This window comes from Hypomesus nipponensis, chromosome 8, assembly GCF_054491055.1.
Source record: "Hypomesus nipponensis isolate SF chromosome 8, ASM5449105v1, whole genome shotgun sequence".
Lineage (NCBI taxonomy): Eukaryota > Metazoa > Chordata > Actinopteri > Osmeriformes > Osmeridae > Hypomesus > Hypomesus nipponensis.
Window position 1 is genome coordinate 11406222 of NC_140368.1, and position 27242 is coordinate 11433463.

Genomic DNA, 27242 nt, shown 5'->3' on the forward strand with positions numbered 1-27242 from the left:
TCTCTCCCCCCCCTCCTCCCTCTCTCTCCCCCTCCTCCCTCTCTCACCCCCCTCCTCCCTCTCTCACCCCCCTCCTCCCTCTCTCCCCCCCTCCTCCCTCTCTCCCCCCCCTCCTCCTTCTCTCCCCCCTCCTCCCTCTCTCCCCCTCCTCCCTCTCTCACCCCCCTCCTCTTTCTCTCTCCCCCCTCCTCCCTCTCTCTCCTCCCTCCTCCCCCTCCTCCCCCTCCTCCCCCCCCAGTGTTTGGTCCTGGATAAGTTTGTGGGCGTGTCCGACGAGGACCACCTCACCCACCGCGCCCTGAGCCTGATCGAGGAGGGGCGCTTCTGGGCGGGTCTGGTGTTCGTCGACACGTTCCCCTGGACCACCAAGGTGCCGCCGCACGTCAAGTTCAAGATCCGCATGGACATCGACGTGGTGGAGCGCACCAACAAGATCAAGGACAGGTTGGTGTCTAGGGCCGCCGGAGGCCATGTTCACAGTGCCCCAAGAAAAGGCTTGAGATGTTTTGCAAGTGCAACCCAATGGTGAGAGTATACCTAGGTAGAACGTGACACAAAGCTTTGATCTCACCCCCTCCCCTTCCTGGCTAAGGTACTGGGACCCAGGCCCCAGAGCTGACCCCATGGACGACCTCCGCTACATTTGGGGGGGCTTTGCCTACCTCCAGGACATGGTGGAGCATGGGATCATCAAGACCCACACAGGGAAGGAGTCTCCTCTGGGGGTGTACCTGCAGCAGATGCCCTACCCCTGCTATGTGGACGACCTGTGAGTGAAGCCCACCCTCCGGAATTGCTTTCTCACTCCTCCGACTGGCCGGTCAATGTGTCAATCAACGTCTCTCTGCTTCTGTCTCCTCCATGCATTCGGTCTCCTCCCGCCCTCCTCCTTCCATGCCCCTCCCCCACAATGGCCCTATTTTCTTCTTTTTTTCTCTCTCTCTCTCTCTCTCTCTCTCTCTCTCTCTCTCTCTCTCTCTCTCTCTCTCTCTGTCTCTGTCTGTCTGTCTGTCTGTCTGTCTCTCTCTCTCTCTCTCTCTCTCTGTCTCTCTCTCTCTCTCTCTCTCTCTCTCTCTGTCTCTCTCTCTCTCTGTCTCTCTCTCTCTCTCTCTCTCTCTCTCTCTCTCTCTCTCTCTCTCTCCCTCCTCCCTCCCCCCAGCTTCATGCTGACCTTAAACCGGTGTTTCCCGGTGTTCATGGTGCTGGCCTGGGTCTACTCCGTGTCCATGACGGTGAAGAGCATCGTGCTGGAGAAGGAACTCCGGCTCAAGGAGACCCTGAAGGCCATGGGGGTCACCAACGAGGTCCTCTGGGTCACCTGGTTCATCGACAGCTTCGTCGTCATGGCGACCAGCACCGCCCTCCTCACCGCCATCATCATGGTGAGGGACGCTGGCGGGGTGGGGGGGGGGGAGGGGGGTGATCCATGTCTGTAGGGGTCAACTCACCCTGGTTGACCTGACCCTCTCTGACTAACCAGCTCAGTCGGAATGGACTGTAGTGACCCCTGGTGGTAGAGAGAGATAGAAGTGAGATAGTCCATGTATGTCAATCCCCGTTCCGAAGCGAGACAGGCAGGGAACACTTCCTGAGGGGTATCTCCCCAGGACCAGAGATGGAGTGTAAACCCACAGGAGGGCATCTCCGGGAGCAGGGGTGGAGGGTATCTCTTCAGAAACAGGAAGGATTTTCAACCCAACACGTCAACCTTCCTCTCCTTCTCCGTGTCTACTCCAGGGAGGACAGGTCCTCAACTACAGCAACCCCCTCATCCTGTTCCTGTTCCTCCTCACCTTCACCACGGCCACCATCATGCAGTGCTTCCTGCTCAGCGTGTTCTTCAACAAGGCCAACCAGGCGTCGGCCTGCTGTGGAATCCTCTACTTCAGCCTCTACCTGCCTCACATCCTCTGCTTCGCCTGGCAGGACCGCATCACCAAGGACATGAAGATCCTGGCGGTGTGTTGCACTTAAATGTGTCCCCCCCACATTCCCCTTGTAAAGCATCAGTTCCTCTTTGGAGCTGTATTCAAACCAAGCCAAACTCGGAAGCGTCGAGGTGTCGAGATGTTTCCCACAGCCGCGACGATAACCGCTGACTGACCGCTACAAGACTAAACCTCATTCTCTGTCTTTCTCGATTTCCTTCTCTTCCTCCTCCTCCTTCTTCTCTTTCATTGTTCTCCACCTTCTCCTCCATCTCCTTCTCTCCCTCTCCTTCTCAGAGTCTGCTGTCCCAGGTAGCGTTTGGCTTCGGGACCGAGTATCTCTCCCGCTACGAGGAGCAGGGTCTGGGCCTGCAGTGGGACAACATCCAGACCAGCCCTCTGGAGGGCGATGAGTTCTCCTTCCGGTCCTCCATCTGCCTGATGGCTCTGGACACTGTGATTTACGCTCTGCTCGCCTGGTACCTTGACAACGTCTTTCCAGGTGACCCTGCGCCCACACGCTATGACCAGGCATTTCCTAGTAGAGATATGTAGTGACCTTCTTGAAATAACAATAACAACGTCATAAATTCATGCGGCAGGCCCTGCTTTTGTTAATGATTCACTTCGAAAGGCGAAGGGTTTTGTTTCCTCTCCTTAACCTCTGACCTCCCTGTCGTCCTGCAGGGCAGTATGGGATTGGTCGGCCATTTTATTTCCCCATCCAGATTTCCTACTGGCGAGGACCTGGGGCTCCTGCTCCTGGTGAGCGAGGAGTCCTCACAGAGGGAACGTGTTCTGTCATCAAATGTCATGAGCTTTGTAATCTTATATCTGCCGCCGTTTAAGAAGTGTGTATTTACACACGTGTATTCATTACCCCGAACAGAGAAACCCAACCTGGACAAACCAGGTTTTGACAGCTTGGCTAACCAGGAGCAGAACGAGAAGGAGCCGAAGAAGGAGGAGGAGAAGAAGGAGCTGGAGGGGGAGGCAGCTCCTCAAGAGGAGGAGGTGAACGCCAAGGAGGAGATTCAGGAGGGTAAACAGAGAGGAGGACACGTCCTCTGGTCTACATTTTAACCATGCACATCACGGGGAGGTTCAAATCCTTGTTTTCATTTAGACGGCTCTCTCTCTCCCTCCGTTTTCTTTCCATTCTATCTGTCTCTCTCTCTCTCTCTCTCTGGTTATTTCTTCAAGCTTTTTCCTAGGACGTCCAAGCAATAACTCTATTTCCCCTTTCTCTCTCTCTCTCTCTCTCTCTCTCTCTCTCTCTCTCTCTCTCTCTCTCTCTCTCTCTCTCTCTCTCTCTCTCTCTCTCTCTCACTCACTCAAGTGGGAACTTGGTGCCCTTGCGTGTGTTTGCTCTGTCTGGCAGCTCTGAGTGAACTCCCTGGACATGTCCCCTGGCAGAGCTAGTTAATATGTGATGGAGACCGTGCGCTCTCATTCACTGCGACAGCATTCCTTCTCCCTGATGTCACCAACACTCTTTACTCTTTTAATCTCTCTCTCTCTATCTCTCTCTCTCTCTCTTTATAACGGCGAACACACCGAATTGAAACCATGTTGCCCTTTAGGGTTACGTCAAGTAAAGAGATATTAATTGGATTCTGTGTGTATTCAAATGGGTTGGTTGGTCATTTAATGATTGTTGCAGTATTTTTCCAACCATACACATCAGTTTTACCACCTTATCACCATCAATCCAGAGAGATCTACATCATAAAATAAATATTTCCAACAGACTTCTGTTGGTGACCTCTGGTGACCTCTGGTGACTTGTGTGACCCCCAGACCAGTCGTTGTTCGAGGCGGCGCCAGAGGGCCTGGTGGAGGGGGTGTGTGTCCGGGACCTGGTCAAGGTGTTTGGCCGCGGCTCCAAGCCGGCCGTGGACGGGCTGAGCATCACCTTCTACGAGAGCCAGATCACAGCCTTCCTGGGACACAACGGGGCCGGGAAGACCACCACTCTGTACGTCACACACACACGCTCCAGAACACACACACACACACACGTACACACAACTACACATACATATGCACACCCAAGCTTAAGCACACCAGTGGTGCCTCCATCCTCAGTGTGTGTGTGTGTGGCAGGTCCATCCTAACGGGCATGTTCCCCCCCACCTCGGGGACAGCCACCGTGTATGGGAAGGACATCCGGACAGACATGGACTCCATCCGCATGTCTCTGGGCATGTGCCCCCAGCACAACATCCTCCTCAGGCAGTAAGACCCCTCCTGCCTGCTGTGTGTGTGTGTGTGTGTTTTGATGTATGCTTTTGCCCGTGCATATGTGTGTGGGTGGAAGGGCATCCGCTTACTGCCGTTTGTGTGGAGCAGACACATCAAAGGGTGCAGTGTCTTTGTTTGGTCGTCATATTTTCACCCCCCCCCCCCGTCCCCGTCCCCCCAGCATGACGGTGGCGGAGCACATCCTGTTCTACTCGCTGCTGAAGGGGCGGTCGCGACGCGAGGCGGAGGAGGAGGTGGAGAACCTGCTCCAGGACCTGGGACTGCCCCACAAGAGAGATGAGGAGGCCCAGAACCTGTCTGGTACACACACACACACACACACACACACATGGACACACGCTCACACTCAAAGAGTACCATCCCTCAATGCTCTGTTCACAGGGGGCATGCAGAGGAAGTTGTCTGTCGCCATGGCGTTTGTGGGAGGAGCCAAGGTGGTGATCCTGGATGAGCCCACCTCAGGGGTGGACCCCTACTCCAGGAGGTCTATCTGGGACCTGCTGCTCAAGTACCGCGCAGGTACCACCCCCTGCAGGCCCAGGCTGCAACAACTACACCCTCACAGTCTCTCTCTCTCTCTCTCTCTCTCTCTCTCTCTCTCTCTCTCTCTCTCTCTCTCTCTCTCTCTCTCTCTCTCTCTCTCTCTCTCTCTCTCTCTCTCTCTCTCTCTCTCTCTCTCTCTCTCTCATCCTCACTGGTATTCTTTCCCTCCCTCCCTCCAGGGCGGACAGTGATCCTGTCTACCCACCACATGGACGAGGCTGACCTGCTGAGCGACCGCGTGGCCATCATCTCCCAGGGTCGTCTGCTCTGCTGCGGCTCTCCTCTCTTCCTGAAGAACTGCTTCAGTGCCGGCTTCTACCTCACGCTGGTCCGCCGCATGACCACCCGCCAGCCCAACACCAAGGTAGGCGCCAGCCAGCCCAACACCAAGGTAGGCACCAGCCAGCCCAACACCAAGGTAGGGCGCCAGACAGCAGACCTGGAAGGGGGTTTGAGTGTGTGTGTGTCGAATACTAACCCTGTGACAAGGTATGAGTGTGTCTGTAAGTGTGTCTGTGTGTGTTTATTACCTACTAACCCTGTAGAGTGTCTGTGTCTAATACATACTAAACCTTGTGACAGGGTGTAATGTGTGTGTGTGTGTTTCCCCCCAGTGTGACTGTAAAGAGGAGTGCTCCTGTAAGGGCTCTACCTGCACCAAGGTCAAGCAGGACACGCCTTCTGCCCCAGACAGACAGCTGGACGGTAAGATGAGGCTGAGGAGGAGCCTGTTTAACCACGGCTCATCTGAATCAACATCTGGTTCAACTGCTGTAATCATGCCGTGATCTCCGTGTTTTCCTCGCAAAAGTTAACCTTCGCGAACCTATGACCTTTCATCAGGGGACCTGGTGACCATCACGGGATTGGTCCACCACCACGTTCCGGAGGCCCGTCTGATCGAGGCGATTGGCCAGGAGCTGACGTACCTGCTGCCCAGCCAGGGCTTCCGTCCGCGGGCGTACGCCAGCCTGTTCAGGGAGCTGGAGGAGACGCTGACCGACATCGGCCTCAGCAGCTTTGGGGTCTCAGACACCTCCCTGGAGGAGGTGGGTCCTCACACGCACACACACACACACATGCACACACACACTCACCCAGGATGAGAATAAGGCATTTTCACAGATGTAAAAACGTTATTTATTTAAATCCTGATTTTGTTTTCCGGCAGATATTCCTGAAAGTCACAGCTGGTGGGGAATTAACAATTCGCAAATGTGCAGCAGGTGAGAAAAGAACTAACACTATCTGAAGAGTCAAGCGTCCTCAGTCCTGAACTATTCTTGTGGAGCAGTCGTCAGGATTGGAAGATTTGATTTGGAGGGCTCTGGCTATGCCATCCTTTTTGTCTAAGTGTGTTTCCGTTAATGTGTGTGTCCATGTGTGCTAATGTGTGTCCCCGTCTGTTAATGTCTGTGTGTCCGTGTGTGTGCCTGTGTTAATGTTTGTTAAGGAATGTGTCTGAGTGTGTCATATTTGAAATCTGACCTGTGTAAATCCTGACTCCCCAGACCCTAGACTTCTGCAGCACAAGTCTCGAGCTAGTTTCCTAGGAGACAGGAAAGTAACCCAAGGTGACTCTCCAGCTATACTGTCCTCCTGCCAGCTGCTTCAGCTCTGCTCCGCCCCTAGAGCTGCAGCTAGGGCCCCCACTCTAGGCTAGCCAGCCTGGGAGATGCCTCTGCCCTCGACTAGCCAGCCTGGAACATGCCTCTGCCCTCGACTAGCCAGCCTGTAACATGGCTCTGCCCTCTATTAACCAGCCTGGAACATGCCTCTGCCCTCGATTAGCCAGCCTGGAACTTGCCTCTACCCTCGACTAGCCAGCCTGGAACATGCCTCTGCCCTCGATTAGCCAGCCTGGAACATGCCTCTGCCCTTGACTAGCCAGCCTGGAACATGCCTCTGCCCTTGACTGGCCAGCCTGGACCACGCCAAGCCACGCTCCCGGGCCGTTCCCCTCACAGGAGAGCTCGCTGTGCTTAGTGTGACGACTGGCATTTCCGAGGAGAACCTTGTGTCGAACTGTGCGTAGTTGCGTGTCCACGGTTCGATTTTGACCCCAGGGTGTGTCTTGGTTTGTGTTGCAGAACCGGACGCTAATGGCCAGGGGCCGTGTGGGCTGGACGGCAGTGGTCGGGGCTCCTACCAGGTCAAGGGGGTGTGTCTGATCATGAAGCAGTTCTTCGCTCTGCTCATCAAGAGGTTTCATCACGCCACACGCTCACACAAAGACTTCTGTGCTCAGGTAAACACCCCCTCATAGTGGCGTCTTGCACTTAGAGATTTCATGTTGTTGTAACTTGCTTAACTACATGCTCTTATGGTTCTTCCCTTTGGCACTTATTTTTGGGTTGTTCACAATGTGTGCTTCTTGTTTTGGCTACCCGCAAAGCTTGGGGCTATCTGGTTGTTATTATCAGTGATCTATGCACTTTGTAAAGCTCTCTCTTGGAAGTCGCTTTGGATAAAAGCGTCTGCTAAATGAATACATGTAAATGTAAATGGCTTCCAGGTTGTTTTGTGTATCTGGATATTTCGGTTGTATAATCTCGTGTCTGTTTGGTTAGGTACCTTACTTATTTCCACTGATTTGAAGAGGACCATTTTCCTTTTTTTGCTGTTCTCTTGGGTGTGCAGATCGTGCTGCCTGCCAGCTTTGTGTTCCTGGCCCTGCTGATCACCACGCTGGTGCCTCCGTTTGGGGAGTACCCCAGCATCACCCTCAGCCCCTGGATGTACGGACGACAGTTCACCTTCTTCAGGTGCGCATCGCCCCACTGGGCCCTGATCACCACGCGGCTGAGGGTTTGCTTGTGAGGGTGGTCAAAACCCTCTAGTGCCACGTGAAGGGTCCGTGGGTGGGGTTTTCAGTTGGCAGCGCACCAGGCTGTGTGGACTCGCTGCCTAGTTTTGAGGATGTGAGAAGTCGTGTTTTGTTTGGGCTCTGCAGTACGTTGAGTTGAGTTTGGATGGCGTCATTAGTTCGGTTCAGTTTGGACCATGTAAAAAGTTCTGTTTGGTTGTGACTAGACAACACGTGATGTTGAGTTTCCTGGTTGTCCTTGTGGTCCTGCAGTAACGAACGCCCTCTGACGGCAGAGATGAGGTACTTTGGGGAGGTGCTGCTGAACAAACCTGGCTTCGGGACACGCTGCATGGTGGATGAACCTCTGGAGTAAGACAGTATACCAGAACCAGCACACATGACCAGTACACCAGAACCAGTACACCAGAACCAGCACACAGAACCAGCACACCAGAACCAGCACAGATGAACAGTACAGCAGCACACAGAACCAGCACACATGAGCAGTACACCAGCACACAGAACCAGTATACAGGCCCAGCTAAAGTTGTTAATTAGGGTTTATTCGTTGTGATTGTCATGACCATCTAATGTGTGTGTGTGTGTGTGTACATACAGTATGTAAGGACATACTGTGCATATATGTATAAATATGAGTGTGTATCTCGGCATGCGTGTGTGTGCATACACATGTGTTTGAGTGTAAATGTGTGTGTGCTGCCCTGACAGGGACTTCCCCTGTAACAACCTGACCACAGAGTGGGAGATGCCCCTGGTGAACCCAGCCCTCATCGACATGCTGGCCAGCCCGGAGTGGACGTCCATGCACCCCTCCCCCAGCTGTCAGTGCAGCACCCCCAGGAAGCTCACCATGCTGCCGGTCTGCCCTGACGGAGCGGGGGGGCTGCCGCCACCCCAGGTACACACACACACACACACATGGACGAGGACACACACACACTCCTCACAACCCCGCGCGTGCTCCCGGACGCACACACCAAACGAAGTGTGTGTGTTTGTGCTTCGTAGAGGATCCAATCCACCGGGGACGTTCTGATGGACCTGACGGGCAGGAATACCTCGGACTACCTTGTGAAAACCTACCCCACCCTCATCAGAACCAGGTACCGCGGGCCTGCCAACGCTATCTCAAACACGGCTGCTTGGAAAACAGCAGTATCATCGTGATTCTCTGTCTGTTTTTTGGCTCGATTGTCTCGCGTGCCAGGCACTGTATGAAGTTGTCTGAAATATATAGGTGTCGTGCAAAGCTCAGGACCCAAAGGCGTACTTTGAAACCACGTAGAAGCGCAGCAATATCGCTTGTCGAGCTGTGAAGCGATTCTCCCTGTCTGCACAAACTCCTTTCAACAGCGAATCGCCAGCTACAGTAACATCTTAATCACCGTCTGCTGCACTAGAGCTACATGAGAGAAAGACGAGGCGTCTTTGTTTGACGTTGTTTATTTCTTTCTTTCTTTTCCAGTCTGAAGAGCAAATACTGGGTGAATGAACAAAGGTATGTTTCTATTTAATACCATTTCATAGTAAAGTATTTCAACTAGTTTGGACTAAATCACAGCTGTCGGTTCACAGTCGGTTTGTTGCCTCAACTTCCCGTCCTCCACACCTGCACCCCCTGCTGGACAGTGGGGGTGTATCTCCCTCTAGTGGCTGGGAGGCAGTAGGACAGCAGAGTTGTGGCGCCCTGTGATTGGTCTGTCCTGTAACCCCTCTCTGGTGTCCAGGTATGGAGGGATATCTGTGGGCGGCCAGCTTCCTGTTCTGGACGTCCAGCCCAAGACCATCCAGGATGTTGCTTCACAGCTGGGGCGCCTGCTCAACGTCACTGGGGTACGCTTCAGAGTGTGTGTGTGTGTGTGGCTGTGAGTGTGTGTGTGGCTGTGAGTGTGTGTGCATGTGCTTGTGTGTGGGTGGGTGTGCTTGTGCGTTCCAGTGAACTTTCTCTCTCTCTGGTCTGTCTTCCCATCCGCGATGCAGGGTAAACACGCCAAGCAGACGCTGAAGGATATAGGACAGTTCCTGAAGTACATGGAGACTGAAAACAATGTCAAGGCTAGTAGATGTTTACAACAGCCAACACAGAACATGAGATCTACAGTTACTAAGCTATTGTTTATTTATAGTAGTACTGCAACATGAAGCTAGCCTTGGCCCTTTGCTGCTTGGTCCTTCTCTCTCTCTCCCTAGCTTTCCTGTCACTTCACAACTGTCCAATAAAGCATGACAAATCGTCAAAGGAAATAAAGTACTGTGCAGAACGTGCACTCCTGAATCCACAACCACTCTGGTGATGAAGTGGGATGTTGGTTCACCCCTGACAGGTGTGGTTCAACAACAAGGGCTGGCATGCCATGGTAGCCTTCATGAATGTGGCCAACAACGCCATTCTGAGAACCAGCCTGCCCAGGGGAACCAGCCTGGACGAGTATGGCATCACGGCCATCAACCACCCTCTGAACCTCACCAAGGAGCAGCTGTCTGAGATCACCATGTGAGTGATCAGGCTCCAGGGGATCCTGTCCTGGGGGGGGGGGGGGGTCTGCATCTGGGGTCAGGGTGCATTCTCTACTGGAAGACCCTGTTAATGTCTCTCTCTCTCTCTCTCTCTCTCTCTCTCTCTCTCTCTCTCTCTCTCTCTGTCTCTCTCTCTCTCTCTCTCTCTCTCTCTCTCTCTCTCTCTCTCTCTCTCTCTCTCTCTCTCTCTCTCTCTCTCTCTCTCTCTCTCTCTCTCTCTCTCTGTCTCCTTTCTCTTTCTTTCTTTTTTTCTTTCTCTCTTTCTCTCTTTCTCTCTTTCTCTCTTTCTCTCTTTCTCTCTTTCTCTCTTTCTCTCTTTCTCCCTCCCTCCCTCCCTCCCTCCCTCCCTCCCTCCCTCCCTCCCTCCCTCCCTCCCTCCCTCCCTCCCTCCCTCCCTCCCTCCCTCCCTCCCTCCCTCCCTCCCTCCCTCCCTCCCTCCCTCCCTCCCAGTCTGAGCACGTCCGTGGACGCCATGGTGGCCGTCTGTGTGATCTTCGCCATGTCCTTCGTGCCGGCCAGCTTCCTCCTCTACCTCATCCAGGAGCGCGTCAGCCAGGCCAAGCACCTGCAGTTCGTCAGCGGGGTCAGCCCCCTGGTCTACTGGCTGGCCAACTTCCTGTGGGACATGGTCAGTGTGTACGCGCGACCTCCTCCCATTTGTCTCGAACCTCCGCCGGCATTTCCTCCCGTTTTGCTCACGTCCCCTGTCTCGTGCAAGGGTCGGATTGCGTATTCCACCTCGTAAACAACTCCGACAGCGAGAAGGTAACGTCACTTTTCCGTCGTTTTGACCCGGTCAGGTGAACTACTCGGTGAGTGTGGCGATGGTGGTGGGCATCTTCGTGGTGTTTGATAAGAAGTGCTACACCTCCCCCAGAAACCTGGAGCCCCTGGTGGCCCTGCTCATGCTGTACGGGTGAGTCGGTGACCTTTCACCTCTCTGGGGGGGGGGGGGTTCCTGTCACAGCCCTGGAGAAGGGAGGCTTGAACGGTCATTTCCGTTCTACTGTGACATGTACAGTTGAACTTCTCTTTGGCCTGTGGAAGTGGTCACTTGAGACCTTGTGTGTGTGTGTGTGTGTGTGCGTGTGTGTGTGTTTCAGGTGGTCGGTGACTCCCATGATGTACCCCCTGTCCTACGTGTTCAGTGTCCCCAGCACAGCCTACGTCTTCCTGTCCTGCATCAACCTCTTCATCGGCATCAACAGCAGCACCATCACCTTCATCCTGGACCTGTTTGAGAGCACCACCGTAAGACACACGCATAAACACACACACATACACACACACACACCACACACACACACAGACTCATGCGCAACAACTCACGCACACGCACAGACACACACACACCACACACACACACCACACACACAGACTCACGCACATCAACTCACGCACACGCACAGACACACACTCACGCACACGTGTTTGGACACACACTCATACACACATACATGCACGTACACACACACATGCTTGCGCACACACACTCAAATGCACGGTCGCACACTCATGCTCTCAAACACACACCCACGCTTACTTCTGGAAGGTGCTGACCATTGTGGGTTCCTTTGTGTGTCAGCCTCTGTACAAGTGTAACCAGCTACTGAAGAGGATCCTGCTAGTGTTCCCCCACTATTGTCTGGGCAGGGGCCTCATCGACATGGCCATGAACCACGCTGTGACCGAGGTCTACGCCCGCTTCGGTGAGTCACACACACACACATTCACAAACACACATTTGTTTTTAAACCCACAGTCCTACCTTGTTGTGTGGCCTAAAGGCCTGAACGGTCGCACACCAAATACCATTTGTAGCAACCCTAGCCTTCCTCCCTACCCCTCTCCTCCTCCTCCAACCCTCGCCCTCCTCCCTCCCCCACCCCTATCTTTGGAGTGTCAGGATTCTCCTGGGAATTCCATGGAGGGAAGGCCTAATCCTCCCCCAGCCAGCCAGGCAGTGACAGAAACCTGACCCTGCAGGGCGCTTAGTCAGACTTTCGCCTCCAGCCCCCTCCTGGGAAACTGAACCAGGATCTGAACCAGCCATCAACACCTCTTTAACTTGCGGTGGTTCGTGTGGCCGAAGCCTGGTCACAGGGCTGTTGCTGGGGGGGGCGGGAACTGACTGGAGATGAATCGTTTTTAGTTTTTCATCTGCCTGCCCCCGTCTGAGCTGGGTGGATGTCACAGCTGTCTGTGAGGAGAAGCAGAGGAATGATAATGCTGCTCTGATGCTGCATCAAGGCACTCTCTCGTGTCTGTCAGACTGGACGATTGATCAGTGTGTCTGAGCCTGTGTTTGTGCATGTCTGTGTTTGTCTGTGTGTGCGTGTGTGTATCCCAGGAGAGGAGTACAGTCCAGACCCTTACAGCTGGGACTTTCTGGGGAAGAACCTGTTTTTCATGGCTGCCGAGGGCTTTGTGTATTTCTTCATCAACGTTCTCATCCAGTACCGCTTCTTCATGGACCACTGGTACGTAACGCCTCCTCCCCCCCTCACCTCCTCACGCCACGCCTCCCTCACCACCCTGAGGCCTTTACCCCCCTCACCACCCTGAGGCCTTTACCCCCCTCACCACCCTGAGGCCTTTACCCCCCTCACCACCGTGAGGCCTTTACCTCCCTCACCACCGTGAGGCCTTTACCCCCCTCACCACCCTGAGGCCTTTACCCCCCTCACCACCCTGAGGCCTTTACCCCCCTCACCACCCTGAGGCCTTTACCCCCCTCACCACCGTGAGGCCTTTACCCCCCTCACCACCGTGAGGCCTTTACCTCCCTCACCACCCTGAGGCCTTTACCCCCCTCACCACCCTGAGGCCTTTACCCCCCTCACCACCCTGAGGCCTTTACCCCCCTCACCACCGTGAGGCCTTTACCTCCCTCACCACCGTGAGGCCTTTACCTCCCTCACCACCGTGAGGCCTTTACCTCCCTCACCACCCTGAGGCCTTTACCTCCCTCACCACCCTGAGGCCTTTACCCCCCTCACCACCCTGAGGCCGAGGGCTTTACCGCAGTGGCCTGGGCTTGGACCTGTTTGAAGATGACCCATGCCCAACTGATATCACCATACGCTTCCTCGCAAACCACCAAACGATACTCGCCAGGTAGCTGTTGACTACCGCTTACCACAGCTGACACCTGACCCCTCAACCCCTTGACCCCTGACCTGTGACAGGATTCCAGACTTCCAGAAGCCCCTGGTAGCGGAGGAGGACGTGGACGTAGCCGAGGAGCGAGAGCGTGTCACCCACGGCGACAGCAGCAGGGACATCCTTCAGATACGAGACCTGTCCAAGGTGAGGCCGCCGCCCCTCCCGAGGCATCGTGGGTAATCCTCCGGGACGCACGGATGGATTGCTCTCTTTTTATTTTTCTTCATCTGTACATACATAGATGTACTTTCATCTTGTCTTCTTTCTATCACTCCTCTCTCTCTATCCCCTCTCACTCACTCCCTCTTCCTTCTCCCTGTCCTTCCCTATCTCTCCCTCCCCTCCCCCCCCCCCTCTCTCTCTCTCTCTCTCTCGTTCACTCCAGACCTATACACATGCGACCTCACCGGCAGTAGACAGGATCTGCGTGGGCGTGGCTCCTGGCGAGGTAGGTGTGGCCTGTCGCACGCACAGACCTATCAGATGTGATGCAGACCAGCCTGCCTCAACCCTAGTACTCAGGACCCCTCCCTGCAAGTTCTAGATGTTTCTCTCTTCCAAAACACCCCGTTCAGATGACTGGATATCTGTCCTCCCCTCTCCTTCTCCTCTTCCCCTCTCCTGCTTAGTGTTTTGGTCTGCTGGGGGTGAACGGAGCAGGGAAGACCACCACCTTCAAGATGCTGACCGGAGACATCGACGTGACGTCTGGAGAAGCCTCCGTCGCAGGTCACAGGTACAGCAGGCCGGCTGCACAAGCAGTGCATATCCAGCGCGCCTAATGTGCATGGGCATCCCAGAAGGAGGTGGGATCACAGTGTTATCACAGGCCAGAGTCTACCACTTACATCTGTCTGTCTGTCTGTCTGTCTGTCTGTCTGTCTGCCTCTGCCTGCCTGCCTGCCTGCCTGCCTGCCTGCCTGCCTGCCTGCCTGCCTGCCTGCCTGCCTGCCTGTCTGCCTGCCTGTCTGTCTGTCTGTCTGTCTGTCTGTCTGCCTGTCTGTCCAGTGTTCTAACCAACATCCTGGACGTGCACCAGAACATGGGCTACTGCCCTCAGTTTGACGCCATGGACGATCTTCTGACGGGCAGAGAGCACCTCCACCTGTACGCCCGCCTGCGAGGGGTGCCCGAGTGCGAGATCAGCAGGGTGAGACCAGTGCCAGCAGGCAGAAATGGACACAATATTCATCTTGGGTGCCAGAGACGTTTGCACAGTAACTGTGTATCCCCTAGCAGTAGTGAGTCCTCCAGACCAGCAGGGGTCAGAGCTAGATGGAATATTACCAGCCTTACTGTGGGTCACAATAACGTTCAGTCTCAGGTAGTGATATTACCCAGGCACCTCCCAGCTGTGCAGAGTCCTCCACACCAACAGGGGTCAGTGTGATCCCTGTCCTCTCCTCCAGGTGGCAGAGTGGGCCATCTACAAACTGGGCCTGTCGGAGTACGCTGGGCTCAGCACCGGCACCTACAGCGGAGGAAACCGCAGGAAGCTCTCCACTGCCATCTCCATGATTGGCTGTCCAGCCCTGGTTCTGCTGGTGAGGGCACGGGCGGTGACGCGCGCACGTTGACGTGCGTGTGTGTATTCTGTGATGTGTGTGTGTGTGTGTGTACATTTGTGTGACGTGTGTGTGTGTGTTCTTTCAGGACGAGCCCACCACAGGGATGGACCCGCACTCCCGACGCTTCCTGTGGAACTCCATCATGAGTGTGATCGACGACGGGAGGGCTGTGGTCCTCACCTCTCACAGGCAAGTGTGGGTGTGTGTCTGGACATGTGTGTGTGTTGTCTCAGCCCAGCGTTCTAACAGCACCTGGTGTGTGTGTGTGTGTGTGAACAAGTATGTACATCTGTGTGTGTTGTCTCAGCCCAGCGTTCTAACAGCACCTGGTGTGTGTGTGTGTGTGTGTGTGAACAAGTATGTACATCTGTGTGTGTTGTCTCAGCCCAGCGTTCTAACAGCACCTGGTGTGTGTGTGTGTGTGAACAAGTGTATACATCTGTGTGTGTTGTCTCAGCCCAGCGTTCTAACAGCACCTGGTGTGTGTGTGTGTGTGTGTGTGTGTGTGTGTGTCTCAGTATGGAGGAGTGCGAGGCTCTGTGCACCAGGCTGGCCATCATGGTGAACGGCACCTTCAAGTGTCTGGGCACCATCCAGCACCTCAAGTACAAGTACGGTCTCAGTTCCGCTCTTCTGTCAGTCCGAAATACGCGTGTCGTGGTGTTGTTGCTCGAGGGCCACCTCTGTTCTCTATTCACCTACTGACCCTGTAACACACGACCAGGCGGTCATGAGAATCTGCCCTCCTGTCCGTCATCCCTCCCTACCACCGCCTCCATCTCCCCCTCACCCCGGCCCCCCCCCCCCCCCCCCCCACACACACCTCAGGTTCGGAGACGGCTACGTGGTGACCATGAAGATCGGCACGTCCCGGCCCGGCCAGCCCCCAGACCTGAACCCTGCCGAGGCCTTCATGGAGAGCACCTTCCCTGGGTGCGTCCAGAGGGAGAAGCACCACAACACCCTGCAGTACGAGATCTGCTCCTCCTCGCTGGCCCGCATCTTCCAGCTGGTCCTGGCCAACAAGGAGAGGCTGGATATTGAGGACTACTCCGTCACCCAGACGACCCTGGACCAGGTACGCCCCCCCCCCCCCCCCCCCCCCCCCCCCCCCCCCACTACGGGATGAATCGGGGAAATCTAGGATTGCTTCACATGAAATGAGAAGTCTGGATGTTAGTTGAACCAGGGACGTTACAGACGCTAGTTTCGTTTGTTGGTGAACTGACCAGCGCTTTGAAGACTTTGAAGAAATAACTAGAACAGACTTGAGAGTGCTCTTTCCTGCATATGTCTACTCTCGCATTCAGCATCGTCTACTCAGAAGGCCACGGGAATGATACGGGTGAGAAAACCCTTCTGTAATGTGACCCTTGACCCTTACTCATTCAAACTCAGGCCCCCTCCTCATGTGACAGCTACACTCTGGGGTCATCCTCAAACTCCACATCTGCTGTCATCTCGTCCCCAGAATACCCCTGCCTCATGCTGCCTCATGCTGCCTCATGCTGCCTCGGCCATCTTGGCTCTGTAGCCACTCTCTGGTTTCTGTCTACACAGGTGTTTGTCAACTTTGCCAAGCAGCAGTCATGCGAGGACGACTCCATCGTTTTGCACCCGCGAGCCGCCGGGGCGAGGCGGGACATGAAGGTGAAGCCCATGACATGCCTGGGGAAGTGAGCGTCAGTACGTCTGCTCTGATTGACATGTGATTTGGCAAATTGTGATAGAGCACATGCTTGTGTTTGCTTGTTAGCTGCAGAAGGTGAAAAACGATTCATGGATTCCACCCACTTGGCATGTCTTGTAAAGTAAAACAAGCATTTGAATGTTCCGAAATAAATAAGCAGGTTAGTTGCGGTGCAGTATTTAAGGAATGTGAACATTGAGCTGAACCGGCTGTGATGAGGTCAACTTCTACTTCTGATGTATTACCTGACCATGTGATAGCCGACCACTAATTATGACTGCTAATGAATATGGCTGAGTTTTGTAGACTTGGCAATGTAAGGTGCAGTTGAAAGGTTAAAAGCAGAGATATACGCTGTATCCGCTTCATACGCCAAGAAAGACAATCCATTTTGTTTGGCCTTTTATTAGAAGTGTACAATAAGCATACTCTTAGAGCAAGGTATAGTCTTGGCACTTTATTAATAATGCCTGCATCACTTTCTTTTCTTTTTACAAAGGTTTTTGATCAAATCTATTAGTGCAATTTAGATGTATGCATTTGCTGCTATGAAATTCATATGGAAATGATGACGTGTTTTGTACGCTGTTAATGTACTGTTCAACTCTGCGCTTAATCATGTGTGCAAACTGAAGTTGTACCAAATGAAAAATATAATCACTTGTGCTTTGGTTTTCTGACTAGTAGGCCATACAGAAAATTTTGACAAAATTGTAAAATTCTCTCAATTTTTAGCTTCATGTAAATTAAATGCACTATATTTTTTAACTTTCGGGGACCTTTGTACAAATTGCCTGTCTTTGGAAAACAAAAATAACTTCTTACAGCTATTTAAAGGATTAAAAGTAAGCTTTTTACTGCTACATACACTTTCAATACAAAAGGTTATAGGTAAACACCTGAGATTTGGCAAACAGTCTCTTATTTATTTGTTGTACTTTTTAACAAATGTATTGTCTAATTACTGTCCCCCAAAATAGTTCCGTAGCAGGCACGCCCACAGTAGCAACACTCGACATGTGGAGAAGGGACTGACACAGAGAAACAACACCATCATGTCAAATGATGCTGTCATACCACATCTTTGCTGAACAGTTTACCACACACTTTCTTTATCAAACAAGCCTCCCACACACAACTCAGTCTATCAAGCTCTTTCCAAGGACTTCCTAGGTCATGGTTACGTCATCATGACCTCAATTACTCCTTTTCAATGTCATGAGGACCCAGAGAGGGACTATATTTAACATTCATGACTTCTTTACCTCCATCGTTTACCAGATCAACGCCATCAAGCCCTGAACATAGTAACGTTTAATATATGACAATGAGTCATCATACATTTTCTTATGAGGAGAACTACAAAGTTGTATTTCAACAAATATATAGAGTGTTATCAAATAAAAAAAACATTACATTGTAGGACTGACTAAACTCCTATGAAACCTGCATTTAAAAATCCCATCCACACACAGACACTGGTGGTTGAGTCCACACCCTCAAGACCAATGACACTGTTTACCTGTGCAAAATCGTAGAGTAGGCTATGTTATCTACCATACCATGATGGCAGGTGAGAGAGCCATCTGGATAACTCTAAATGTGACACATACAGTCACCACCAGTCAATCCACGTTAAGGTCAAATTTAGCTAATGTTGCCATCCATCATTATGCATTCAGCTAGCCAAAGCTAGCATGTCTGTGTCCATTAGCAATTTACTTCCACAAAATATGCAAAGGCTCAGGGGGTAGTCAACGAATGTGCCTCATCCATCGCATCCTGGGCCATAGATCATTCCTATCTCCAATCAAACATGAACGGTTCCAGGAGGACTGGAGACCATTCCTGTCGCCCTCACTCCTCCGTGTCAGAGAAGAAGAGGGAGGATAGCGCTTCGGAGGCTGGGGTAATCCTTAAACTCCTTGGCATAGGTGTGATGCTTTCCTTTAGCCCAGATGGTCATCTGGATGAAACCCAGGAAGCTGAACAAGGCCACTGTCGGGAGGGAGATTGGTTATACTGCAAGGTAATGCTTGAAGTGGTTGACATGGGTTCTGCTTAGTAAGGACATGTATTAAAAGGCATCAATGTGTAACAGGAAGGTGGGAAGCGAGTGACTGACCTGGTAGACACTGGGTCATGACTGAGAGACTCACCCAGGCTCCTACCTACACACGCACACATACACACACGGGGGAACATATACATACCACACACACACACACACACACATATATGCATACATTCGCACACACACACACACACACAAATACACGCATACACAAGCTCGCGCGCACACAAGCACGCACACAGTTTAAACCGTGTAAAAAATCTTAGATCACAACAACCGGCACGACACCAAATGTTGTGTCCTTATTTCTGTGACGGTGCGTCACCTCATAGGTGTAGTTGGGACAGGAGACAAAGAAGAACAGCCAGGTGAAAGGGTTCTTAGTCGGATGTGGAAACTTTCTGCACTTGGGTCCTGTGAGGTAACACACAAAACCAACTTCTGATGAAGCACAAAAGGCTACACCTGGATACAGTACCAAACGCCCAAACGTATCCAGGAAGAAAGTAAACGCTACTAAACTAGTGACGCGAACCGACCTTCCCCTCGCAGGTTATTGAGGGCCAGATGAATGGAGAAGTTCCCAGCTTCGCACAGCTGTCAATGCCAAAACACAAACAGAACACGGCCAGCGCTTCAAAGATACGCCCCGTTCATAACATGTTTAGGAGTTTGAACAGAGCTGTCATCGGTACATACCACGTATATGGCCAGAGCATAGTTCACTTGCGTCTCCCCGTAGGCTGAAGGGAGACACACAGCAGAGTATTAAATACGCCATTGGTCTGTTTTAGCCTGTCAACGAGCCAGTGAAAGGCAGTAATGCGGAGTGAAACTTACAGGGGGGCGTGTAGAGAGGGTGGTTGATGTAGTAGGCTAGCCATGCTGCAAAGCCCCAGTAATACAAACAGTTCTGAAAGAAAACAGCGTTTCCATTTGTTTTGCATCAATGCACAGATCCAGCCAACCTCCGCCCAAAAATCGGACTTTAATCTGTATTATTTCCCTAAAGAAGAACTGGATACCCTGGTGTGTTTCAGTCAAGAAACAGACATCCTTGTTTTGAGTGAACAGTGGATGATTAAAGGTCATGTTGAATAACATGGCTGTGTAACCTTGTTCCTTCAAGAGGGTATCTCTCCGGGAGCAGGGTTGGACAGCTCTGTCAATCAACACCGTGAAAGTGCAGACAGCGCGTATTGTGCTCTATACTTACTCTGACTATAGTCTTGAGTGGCATCGTCCCGTGAGAGAAACGATGTACAAAGATAGTCTCAATCAACCTCTTAACATAGTGGCAAGTATGACAGGCACAGGCGAGTCTGAGAGACAAGGAGGGAGGGCAAGATGGAGAGGGAGAGAGAGGGAGGAGGGTAAGATGGAGAGGGAGAGAGAGGGAGGGAGATGGAGAGGGAGAGAGAGGGAGGAGGGCAAGATGGAGAGGGAGAGAGAGGGAGGAGGGCAAGATGGAGAGGGAGAGAGAGGGAGGGAGATGGAGAGGGAGAGAGAGGGAGGGAGGGTAAGATGGAGATGGAGAGACAGGGAGGGAGATGGAAAAGGAAAGAGAGAATGAGGGAGAGATGGAAAGGGAGAGAGAGAGGGAGGGATGGGAAGGGAGAGCAGGAGAGATGGAAAGGGAGAGAAGGAAGGAGATATGGAAAAGGAAAGAGAGAGGGAAAGATGGAAAGGAAGAGAGAGGGAGAGACGGGGTTTACAACGGATTGAAACACAGCTGATATTTTTGCGATTTGTTGGGGATTCAGCTGTTGAACTTACGTGACGACAGGGAAGGGGCTGGAGGTGAAGGCATATTTGTGCGTGTAGATATACGGAATACGGAAATAGAAGAGCAGGTAGATAAACAGAGGTCCCATGTACTCAGCCAGAAACACCTGCCAGTCAAGACACATCATGGTTTGACTTTGAGAAAGGAGCACTCCACTGAAATTTCAATTGATTTTAATCATGAGTGGAGAAGTGTATGGTGTACAGACCATGGTCCAGCCTAACTGTGGCCCGAGGTCTCTAAAGTACATCATTGCTGTGGTTCCTACAGGCAGGTTCTGTAGTATTTCGTCATCTCTCAGAGGTTTTCCCTCTGAAAAAAGATTTAAGAAGTGCAATTCTCGTGCAGTGCATTCCAAGACAGAAGGTTTTAGGAAATGAAGTATTATAATGATGTGTTTACCTTCTCAAAGGGACAGGCCTAATATACTTTCATCCATTTTTAATTTCAAATTATTTCCAGGAGGTCAAAGTGACCTTGCTCCTAACTATGTCTTGTAGGAGGAGATGACAAGCAGTAATTGAAAGCCATTTTTAGAAACCGACCCATATTCTGGTAGTTTCTTTGAAATTAGGCTATGTAACAGTCTTTTGCTCTGTTGTAAGCTTGTAGTGTAAAAGACAATATTCTGTATTTATTCTGTATGAAAGAATCAGCATTCCTTGCATGCATGCAGAATGGGGAACCCCCGAACATGGTAACACTAGGCTTACATAAAAAAGCTGACCAAGGCTGACCCTTATCTGACTAGAGATGCCATAAACATGCTTAGCTTATCTGTACTAAGTAAGCCAGCTGGTCAGCCTAGAAGGGTCAGAAACTAAATTTCCACTGCAAGGGACGCACGCACACATGCGCACAAGCGCGCAAAACTCTGGGATCGATCACCTAGACAGCTGCTATGCAGGGGAGGAGAATTCTCACCAATGTGTATAAATGGTCTTACTTGAAGACTAGAGAACCAGACAACTTTGTATCTCGACCAAACTTGTCTCCTTGCGAGCAGGAATAAAACGATATTGGACTTTCGTTGAACCCCACGACTTTGTGCCCTTCTTTTTAAAGATGTACTTAAAATGTTTACACATTGATAAGGGGAGATGTCTCAAGGAATATACAGAAAATGTTTGACTTACTAGGGTCGAGTTTAAGGGCTTGTCTGGCTGGGTACCATTGAGGATCTGTTGAAAACAAACAAACACACACACACACACACACATACATACACTGGCTTCAGGCCTGATAGTAATTAATCACAATGGAGTACTCTTCAACTCTAATATCCTTCTGCCAGTCAGATTGTGTCTCATCAGACTCATGTGACTACATGTGATTGCCTCTCCTCTCCCCTCCCTACAATCTCCTCCTCCTCTCATGTGCCTCTCCCTCTCCTCGCTTCACTTCCTGGCTGCACTGGATGCATTTACACATGCAAACAACAACAAACATCTAGAAAAACGTATCTTTCATGATCAATTTCATGAAACATTTGGCATCAAGTTTCTATGTTCACGGTTCTATATTGATATGTAAATATACATCTATACTTGTAGATCTAAATATATTGTGTAAGAAATTAATGAAATGAATGAATTCTTACATGATTTGGAAAAAAGACTTTTGATCTCTCCAATTGTTGAGTGGGGCTCCACCTGGGATGGAAATTCAAGAATGAGGGATGTGAACCATTCTAGATCTATATTTCTAAGCTTTAATAACTGGACATCTTCCCTCCAGAGACTGTACCTTGTCTAGGAAACAAAGTTGCTCCCTTGTCTTGGCGTCCAGTATCTCCACCTGTGGGAGAAAAAGCCATCATGAGTCAAGATGGCTTCCGAGTGAACTCACAAGCCTGATCATGAGACCAGTTCACTGAGCCTTCAAATGTTCTTCCAGTGACAAATCCGCATGTCAGCTTTCAAATCTCCCGATAGGCAGTCTGCCTCACCCTCTACGTGCTACTGCAGCAGCACTGCTCTCTCTCCTGACAGTAGTGCCTTTGTGATGCACATGAGCATGGACTTGAAGGTGTACTTGAAGACGAACTGGCTTCAACACAGGCTATAAATAGATGGAGCAGTCCTCTGTATTGTGTCTGGTGTAGTACATGGAATAACTGACAAGCAAACCTGACAGCTACATCACGTTTAGCTTTCATTTCATTTTGACTTTGAGTTTCATTCTCTTCATTCATAAAAATTGTCAAGTCACTGTTTTCAAGCATTAGATTGTGCCTCGAATCTCTGCAGACACCAATATCAATGTTATCTTAATGTACAGTATCAGAGCTTTGGTATAAGAAACTCTACTCGTACCATTCGAAAGAACCACCTTTGTGTGTGCGTGCGTGCGTGTGTGTGTTATCGCACCCCTTCTAGTCAGGTTGGGTGGGTACAGGGGGGAGGTGGGTGAATCATTGGCTGCTCCAAGGAAGATAATATTAAGTCCCATCCTCAGGTTGCAAGGCTGATCTTTTTAATCTTAATTAGGTTGTGTCAGTTGTGATCTACAGCATGCATAGATGGGATTAGGTGGTTGGCCGACGCAATTTGCCCTGAAAGCACTCTGAACTGTTCTGCTCAGCATAGCTGTCTTATCTAAATGGGCCCTTTACTGGAGAGTGTAATAACCCCTTAATGGACACCTGAAGATCTGCTGAATACACAGCTGAAGAGAGAGAGAGAGAGAGAGAGAGAGAGAGAGAGAGAGACAGAGAGAGAGAGAGAGAGAGAGAGAGAGAGAGAGAGAGAGAGAGAGAGAGAGAGAGAGAGAGAGAGAGAGAGAGAGAGAGAGAGAGACAGAGAGAGAGAGACAGAGAGAGAGAGAGAGAGAGAGAGGGGGGGGGGGAAAGCAAGGGGAAGAGACAAATGGAGAGGTCTGTTTCCATAGTGGACCGAAGCTGTCTCCCTCCTCTGTTTTTGTTTTTCCTGACACCACTGTGTCACCAGGGACATCTTGGGTGTTTTGTTTTCTGTCCACCCCAGCTGCATTATGGGTGCTTTTCTTTGTTTGTTCAACAAAGCCAGCAGATTGTCAGGGGTGTCATCAGACCTGTGTCTTGTAATGCTGTTTGTACCCTGTGTCGCTGTGCCCTTGTAAATCTCATTATCCAAGATGTCTGCCTCCCTCCCTCAGGGAACCACACAAGCCTGCTGATGACGCACTTTGAGAGGTAGAGAAAGGAGGAGGGAGGGGTAGGGAGGACAGGGGTAGAAGAGGAGAGGAGGAAGAAGAGGAGAGGAGGGAAAGGAGATGATGGAGAGGACGAAGGAGGGGTAGGGAGGACAGGGGAAGGAGAGGAGAGGAGGAAGAAGAGGAGAGGAGGGAAAGGAGATGATGGAGAGGACAAAGGAGGGGTAGGGAGGACAGGGGAAGGAGAGGAGGAGGAGAGAAGAGGAGAGGAGGAGATGAGGGAGAAGAGTGAAAGAAAAGGGAGGTGAGGGAAGTGATAGTTCATGGTGCAAGTCTCCAACAATACTGACAAATCTAGTTACACTTAGACAGTTTTGTAAATTGGCTGTTATGGAGGAAGGGGAGAGGCAGAGAGAGAGAAAGAGAGAAAACGAGAGAAATAAAGAGCAAGAGAGAGAGAGAGCTGATCTACTGAAGTTATGATAAAAAACATGTAAGCCTACTCATTATAGTAAATCCAGATACTTTATTGGCTTGCAAATGTAAACAAATACTTTCAAACCTCTCGTTTTTGTTCTGAGGGAGGAAAGACCGAGCAGAGGTTAGACTTGGAGAACAGGGAAAGTTTGAACAGAAGTTGTTGTTTATTCACCAGAAAAAATCCACAAACTTAGAAACAACACAACGATGCGTTTGCTTACGTCTTCATCAACATGTCCATAAGATGAACTGACCAATTTCCTAAATGGCTTTTTGCATGCCCAGTTTACCGAATCCTCCTCAGACACAGAGAGATGATTGAGGTGTGTCTGCTCTCGCTTTAAGAGCCTCTGTAGCCTGAACTGGAACACACAGTAAATCTGCTTTTTTTTCAATCGGGAGGAGTAATCGATAAAAGCACTCAGTTGATTTCTTGATTTAGTCAGAACCCTCCCTTCACTGTTGTAAATACACTAGTAATGATGAGTGATAGACAAGACCTTCCCAGCATGATGCTCAAAGTGATCACTGACTGTTCTGACAGGAGATCTGAGCGCTAGCATGCTAGTTAGCTGCAACCACCTTGTGTTTCTCTGCTCAGAGAAATGCCTGAGCACCCCAAATGGTACACCAACAAACAGGTGCAGAAAAAATATCTATTTTTTGAATCCCCTTTCTTGAATGTTTCAATTCAGTTCATTCCTTGATTAGCATGATCCAAAATGAATATTTGATGGTTTCAAATAGTAGCTTGTTCAGCTCAAGGGTGGAATGTTAGCTGGCTTCCAGCTCCATTGCACTGAAAAAATGCTGGCTGTAAATCAACCTCGGAAAGCAGGCCTGTTGCTCTTGTACCGAATTACACATCAACTTGTTTACGATTAGGCCCTACGGATAGAACCACGTGCTGCTTAGTACTCACACACAGCAAAAAAGACAGGCAATAAGGAAAATGGCCAGTAGCATTGTGATGTAATGTGATATGAAGAATTTGAGTCAGAATTGGGAAAAAAGGGGTTAAGTTGCTGAGAGGAAAGGGAGGAGTTGTAGTTCAGGTTTGGATTTCAGAGAGCCATACTTGGGTCCCCCCCCCCATCTTAAAATAAGTTGAGCTTCCATCATCACAAACACACCAATGCAGATTTTTTAAACAATTAACCAATGCAAAGTTTTTACATTAATCAAAAGCTAAATGCTGAAACAATCACTTCCCGTGGCAATAGCTTGGTCTTGACGGCGACATATCAAACAACCGATTTATATTCAAACAAACTGAAACAAGAGGACTTGCTGGAAAATCCACCTATTTTCTCATCGAGGAACACTTTTAAAATACTGAATTCCCTTTAGCCAGTATCTGCAAGACTAGCTTTTCCAAAAGTTCTCACAATCACAAACACACATTCAATTAAATGTAATTACAGTAAAACAAGGTTGTGACCCAATATTACTCAAAGTAATCAGTTTTGACTTGTTTTTTATTATTCAATGTGTCACTGTACATTGGCCTTATGAACCTGTGCATTACAAAACAAATCCTGTCATTGCTTTATACCCTACTTCAGATTTGTTTTATGCCAAAGAAGGCAACATAACACATAACATAATAGGCACATCAAGTCTTACCTCAAAGAAGGTAGTTCTGCTCATCTTGGCTTGTTTGTCTGGCTCCTCTGTTCTCAATGAGAGAGAGAGCTCTCACACACATGCACTCTCTCACACACACACACCCCAAGCCCTGCCGCCCCAGAAACCATCTCAGCAATTCAGCAATGACCCCCTCCTCTCTATCCTCACATCTCTCTCCCTCTCCCCTCTCTCACCCCTCTCCAATCATTCCCCCTTTCGTATTCTCTCTCTCTCTCTCTCTTTCTCTCTTTCTCTCCACCTGTTCTCATTCTCTCTCTCATTCTCCCTTTTACCTCTCCCTCATTCTTTCTATCACCATCTTTCGCACTCTCAGTCTATCTCCCTCTCCCTCTCAGTCGCTCGCTCTCACTCACTCTCTCCCCATTTCTCTCTCTTCCCTATGTGCTGAAGGGAATGGGCAGGGTACCACAAGCTTCTCAGAAACCCTATCCTTTCACCCCTTTCCATCCCTCTTCCACCTGCCTCCCTCTCTCCCCCCTCTCCCCCTCCCCCCCTCTCTCAATCTGCCAGGGTGGCTCGGGGGAAGCCCTTGGCATGGCCTAGGCTGGCTGAAACAGTAAACAGTCTGGAGTTGTGAGGTACCGTGGAGAAGGAGAGAGAAAGATTGATCAATAAATAGATATGGAGAAAGTGTGGCAGAGATACACACACACAGTGAGAGAAAAAGAGAGAGATGGACAGAGACAGATAGAGTGAGAGAGACAGAGAGCTTGTTGCACACACAGAGAAAGGCAGAGATGAAGACAAAGAGAAAGACATGAAGAGACACAGACAGCCGACACAGCCAGAAAGACAGAGTGAATTCCCTACTGGAGAAACCTAAAATAATCTGGCTCCTTCCAGAACATCCCTGTGGATCTTCCCAGGGAGAGAGGGGTGGTGTAAAACAGCGGCCTCTACTTCTCTGCAGCTCTGCAGCAGAAGACAAATCCGTACCAGGCCGAGGACGAGGCCAGGGTTTAGCACTGCACATTTATGGACAAAGACCTGGCTTGGGTCTAAAACTGCATCCACACTTATTATTTAACGAATGAAACACAGACACAGCATTTCTGAGTGGAACTTTGTCTTTGCACAACTGTTTAATGCACACAGACAAAGAACATTCCACGTGTTTGAGGCTATGTACAACTTCTACCTGTCGAAGCAAGCTACCTTGTCCTGGAACCATATCAATCACTGTCTGTAGCACAGGGATCATGAAGCTAACGTTACCACATGTGTGTGTGTGTGTGTGAGGGGGGGCTGAGCGGGGGGAGCAGGGAGCAGCAGGTGACAGAGACATAGACCCCCGTCTCTCCCCTCCGTCTCTAGTTTCCCCCGTGTTTACTAGTGTGTGTGTGTTGCGTAAAGCGAGCTGGGGCTGGGGGGGGGTTGGACTGGCCGCAAGGGGGGGGGGGGGGGGGGTTGGACTGGCCGCAAAGGGGGGAGGCGGTGACAGCCGTGTTCACAGTCCCCCGTCCCCCCAACATGCTTTCCCGTGCTTTATAAACCTCTCCAGGCGCTGTGTGATTTCACCAGCCAACCAGGGGAGGATAGGCCATGAGCTAAGCTAGCAGGCAGCTAAGCTAGCAGGCAGCTAAGCTAGCGGGCAGTTAAGCTAGCGGACAGCTA

General features: G+C 50.8%; 2 protein-coding genes and 1 long non-coding RNA gene across 3 annotated transcripts in view; 1 reads left to right on the forward strand and 2 right to left on the reverse strand.

Annotated features, from left to right (window-relative positions):
• Nucleotides 1-17274, forward strand: part of LOC146275174 (retinal-specific phospholipid-transporting ATPase ABCA4-like) — a 30377-nt gene extending 13103 nt beyond the window's left edge. Inside the window, exons 12-50 of the mRNA XM_084703539.1 lie at nt 239-444; nt 593-769; nt 1160-1382; nt 1738-1959; nt 2226-2430; nt 2616-2693; nt 2818-2970; nt 3729-3906; nt 4035-4166; nt 4354-4493; nt 4575-4712; nt 4916-5100; nt 5351-5441; nt 5580-5785; nt 5908-5962; nt 6248-6310; nt 6827-6984; nt 7377-7501; nt 7816-7914; nt 8275-8464; nt 8575-8669; nt 9032-9064; nt 9294-9399; nt 9547-9621; nt 9891-10060; nt 10534-10711; nt 10884-10999; nt 11187-11334; nt 11669-11792; nt 12434-12563; nt 13272-13392; nt 13634-13696; nt 13878-13984; nt 14257-14398; nt 14658-14792; nt 14902-15005; nt 15335-15427; nt 15645-15894; nt 16377-17274. Of these exons, the coding sequence (XP_084559665.1) occupies nt 239-444; nt 593-769; nt 1160-1382; nt 1738-1959; nt 2226-2430; nt 2616-2693; nt 2818-2970; nt 3729-3906; nt 4035-4166; nt 4354-4493; nt 4575-4712; nt 4916-5100; nt 5351-5441; nt 5580-5785; nt 5908-5962; nt 6248-6310; nt 6827-6984; nt 7377-7501; nt 7816-7914; nt 8275-8464; nt 8575-8669; nt 9032-9064; nt 9294-9399; nt 9547-9621; nt 9891-10060; nt 10534-10711; nt 10884-10999; nt 11187-11334; nt 11669-11792; nt 12434-12563; nt 13272-13392; nt 13634-13696; nt 13878-13984; nt 14257-14398; nt 14658-14792; nt 14902-15005; nt 15335-15427; nt 15645-15894; nt 16377-16496 (5334 nt within the window). The 3' untranslated portion in view covers nt 16497-17274. The remainder of the gene's footprint in view (nt 1-238; nt 445-592; nt 770-1159; nt 1383-1737; nt 1960-2225; nt 2431-2615; nt 2694-2817; nt 2971-3728; nt 3907-4034; nt 4167-4353; nt 4494-4574; nt 4713-4915; nt 5101-5350; nt 5442-5579; nt 5786-5907; nt 5963-6247; nt 6311-6826; nt 6985-7376; nt 7502-7815; nt 7915-8274; nt 8465-8574; nt 8670-9031; nt 9065-9293; nt 9400-9546; nt 9622-9890; nt 10061-10533; nt 10712-10883; nt 11000-11186; nt 11335-11668; nt 11793-12433; nt 12564-13271; nt 13393-13633; nt 13697-13877; nt 13985-14256; nt 14399-14657; nt 14793-14901; nt 15006-15334; nt 15428-15644; nt 15895-16376) is intronic.
• On the reverse strand, nt 8994-11917 carry LOC146275175 (uncharacterized). The gene is made up of 2 exons (XR_014766353.1): nt 11251-11917; nt 8994-9567 (listed from the first exon to the last, which is right to left on the reverse strand). It is a non-coding gene; the product is annotated as an uncharacterized LOC146275175 (long non-coding RNA).
• A 144-nt stretch (nt 17275-17418) lies between the features above and the next one.
• tecrl2a (trans-2,3-enoyl-CoA reductase-like 2a) lies at nt 17419-25751 on the reverse strand. The gene is made up of 13 exons (XM_084703540.1): nt 25605-25751; nt 22113-22163; nt 21967-22018; nt 21503-21547; nt 20575-20678; nt 20357-20472; nt 19797-19902; nt 19421-19493; nt 19280-19323; nt 19120-19177; nt 18906-18994; nt 18632-18677; nt 17419-18504 (listed from the first exon to the last, which is right to left on the reverse strand). Exons 1-13 carry the CDS (start codon nt 25626-25628, stop codon nt 18377-18379), a joined length of 936 nt encoding a protein of 311 aa, XP_084559666.1. The 5' UTR covers nt 25629-25751; the 3' UTR covers nt 17419-18376.
• Nucleotides 25752-27242: the final 1491 nt, after the last annotated feature.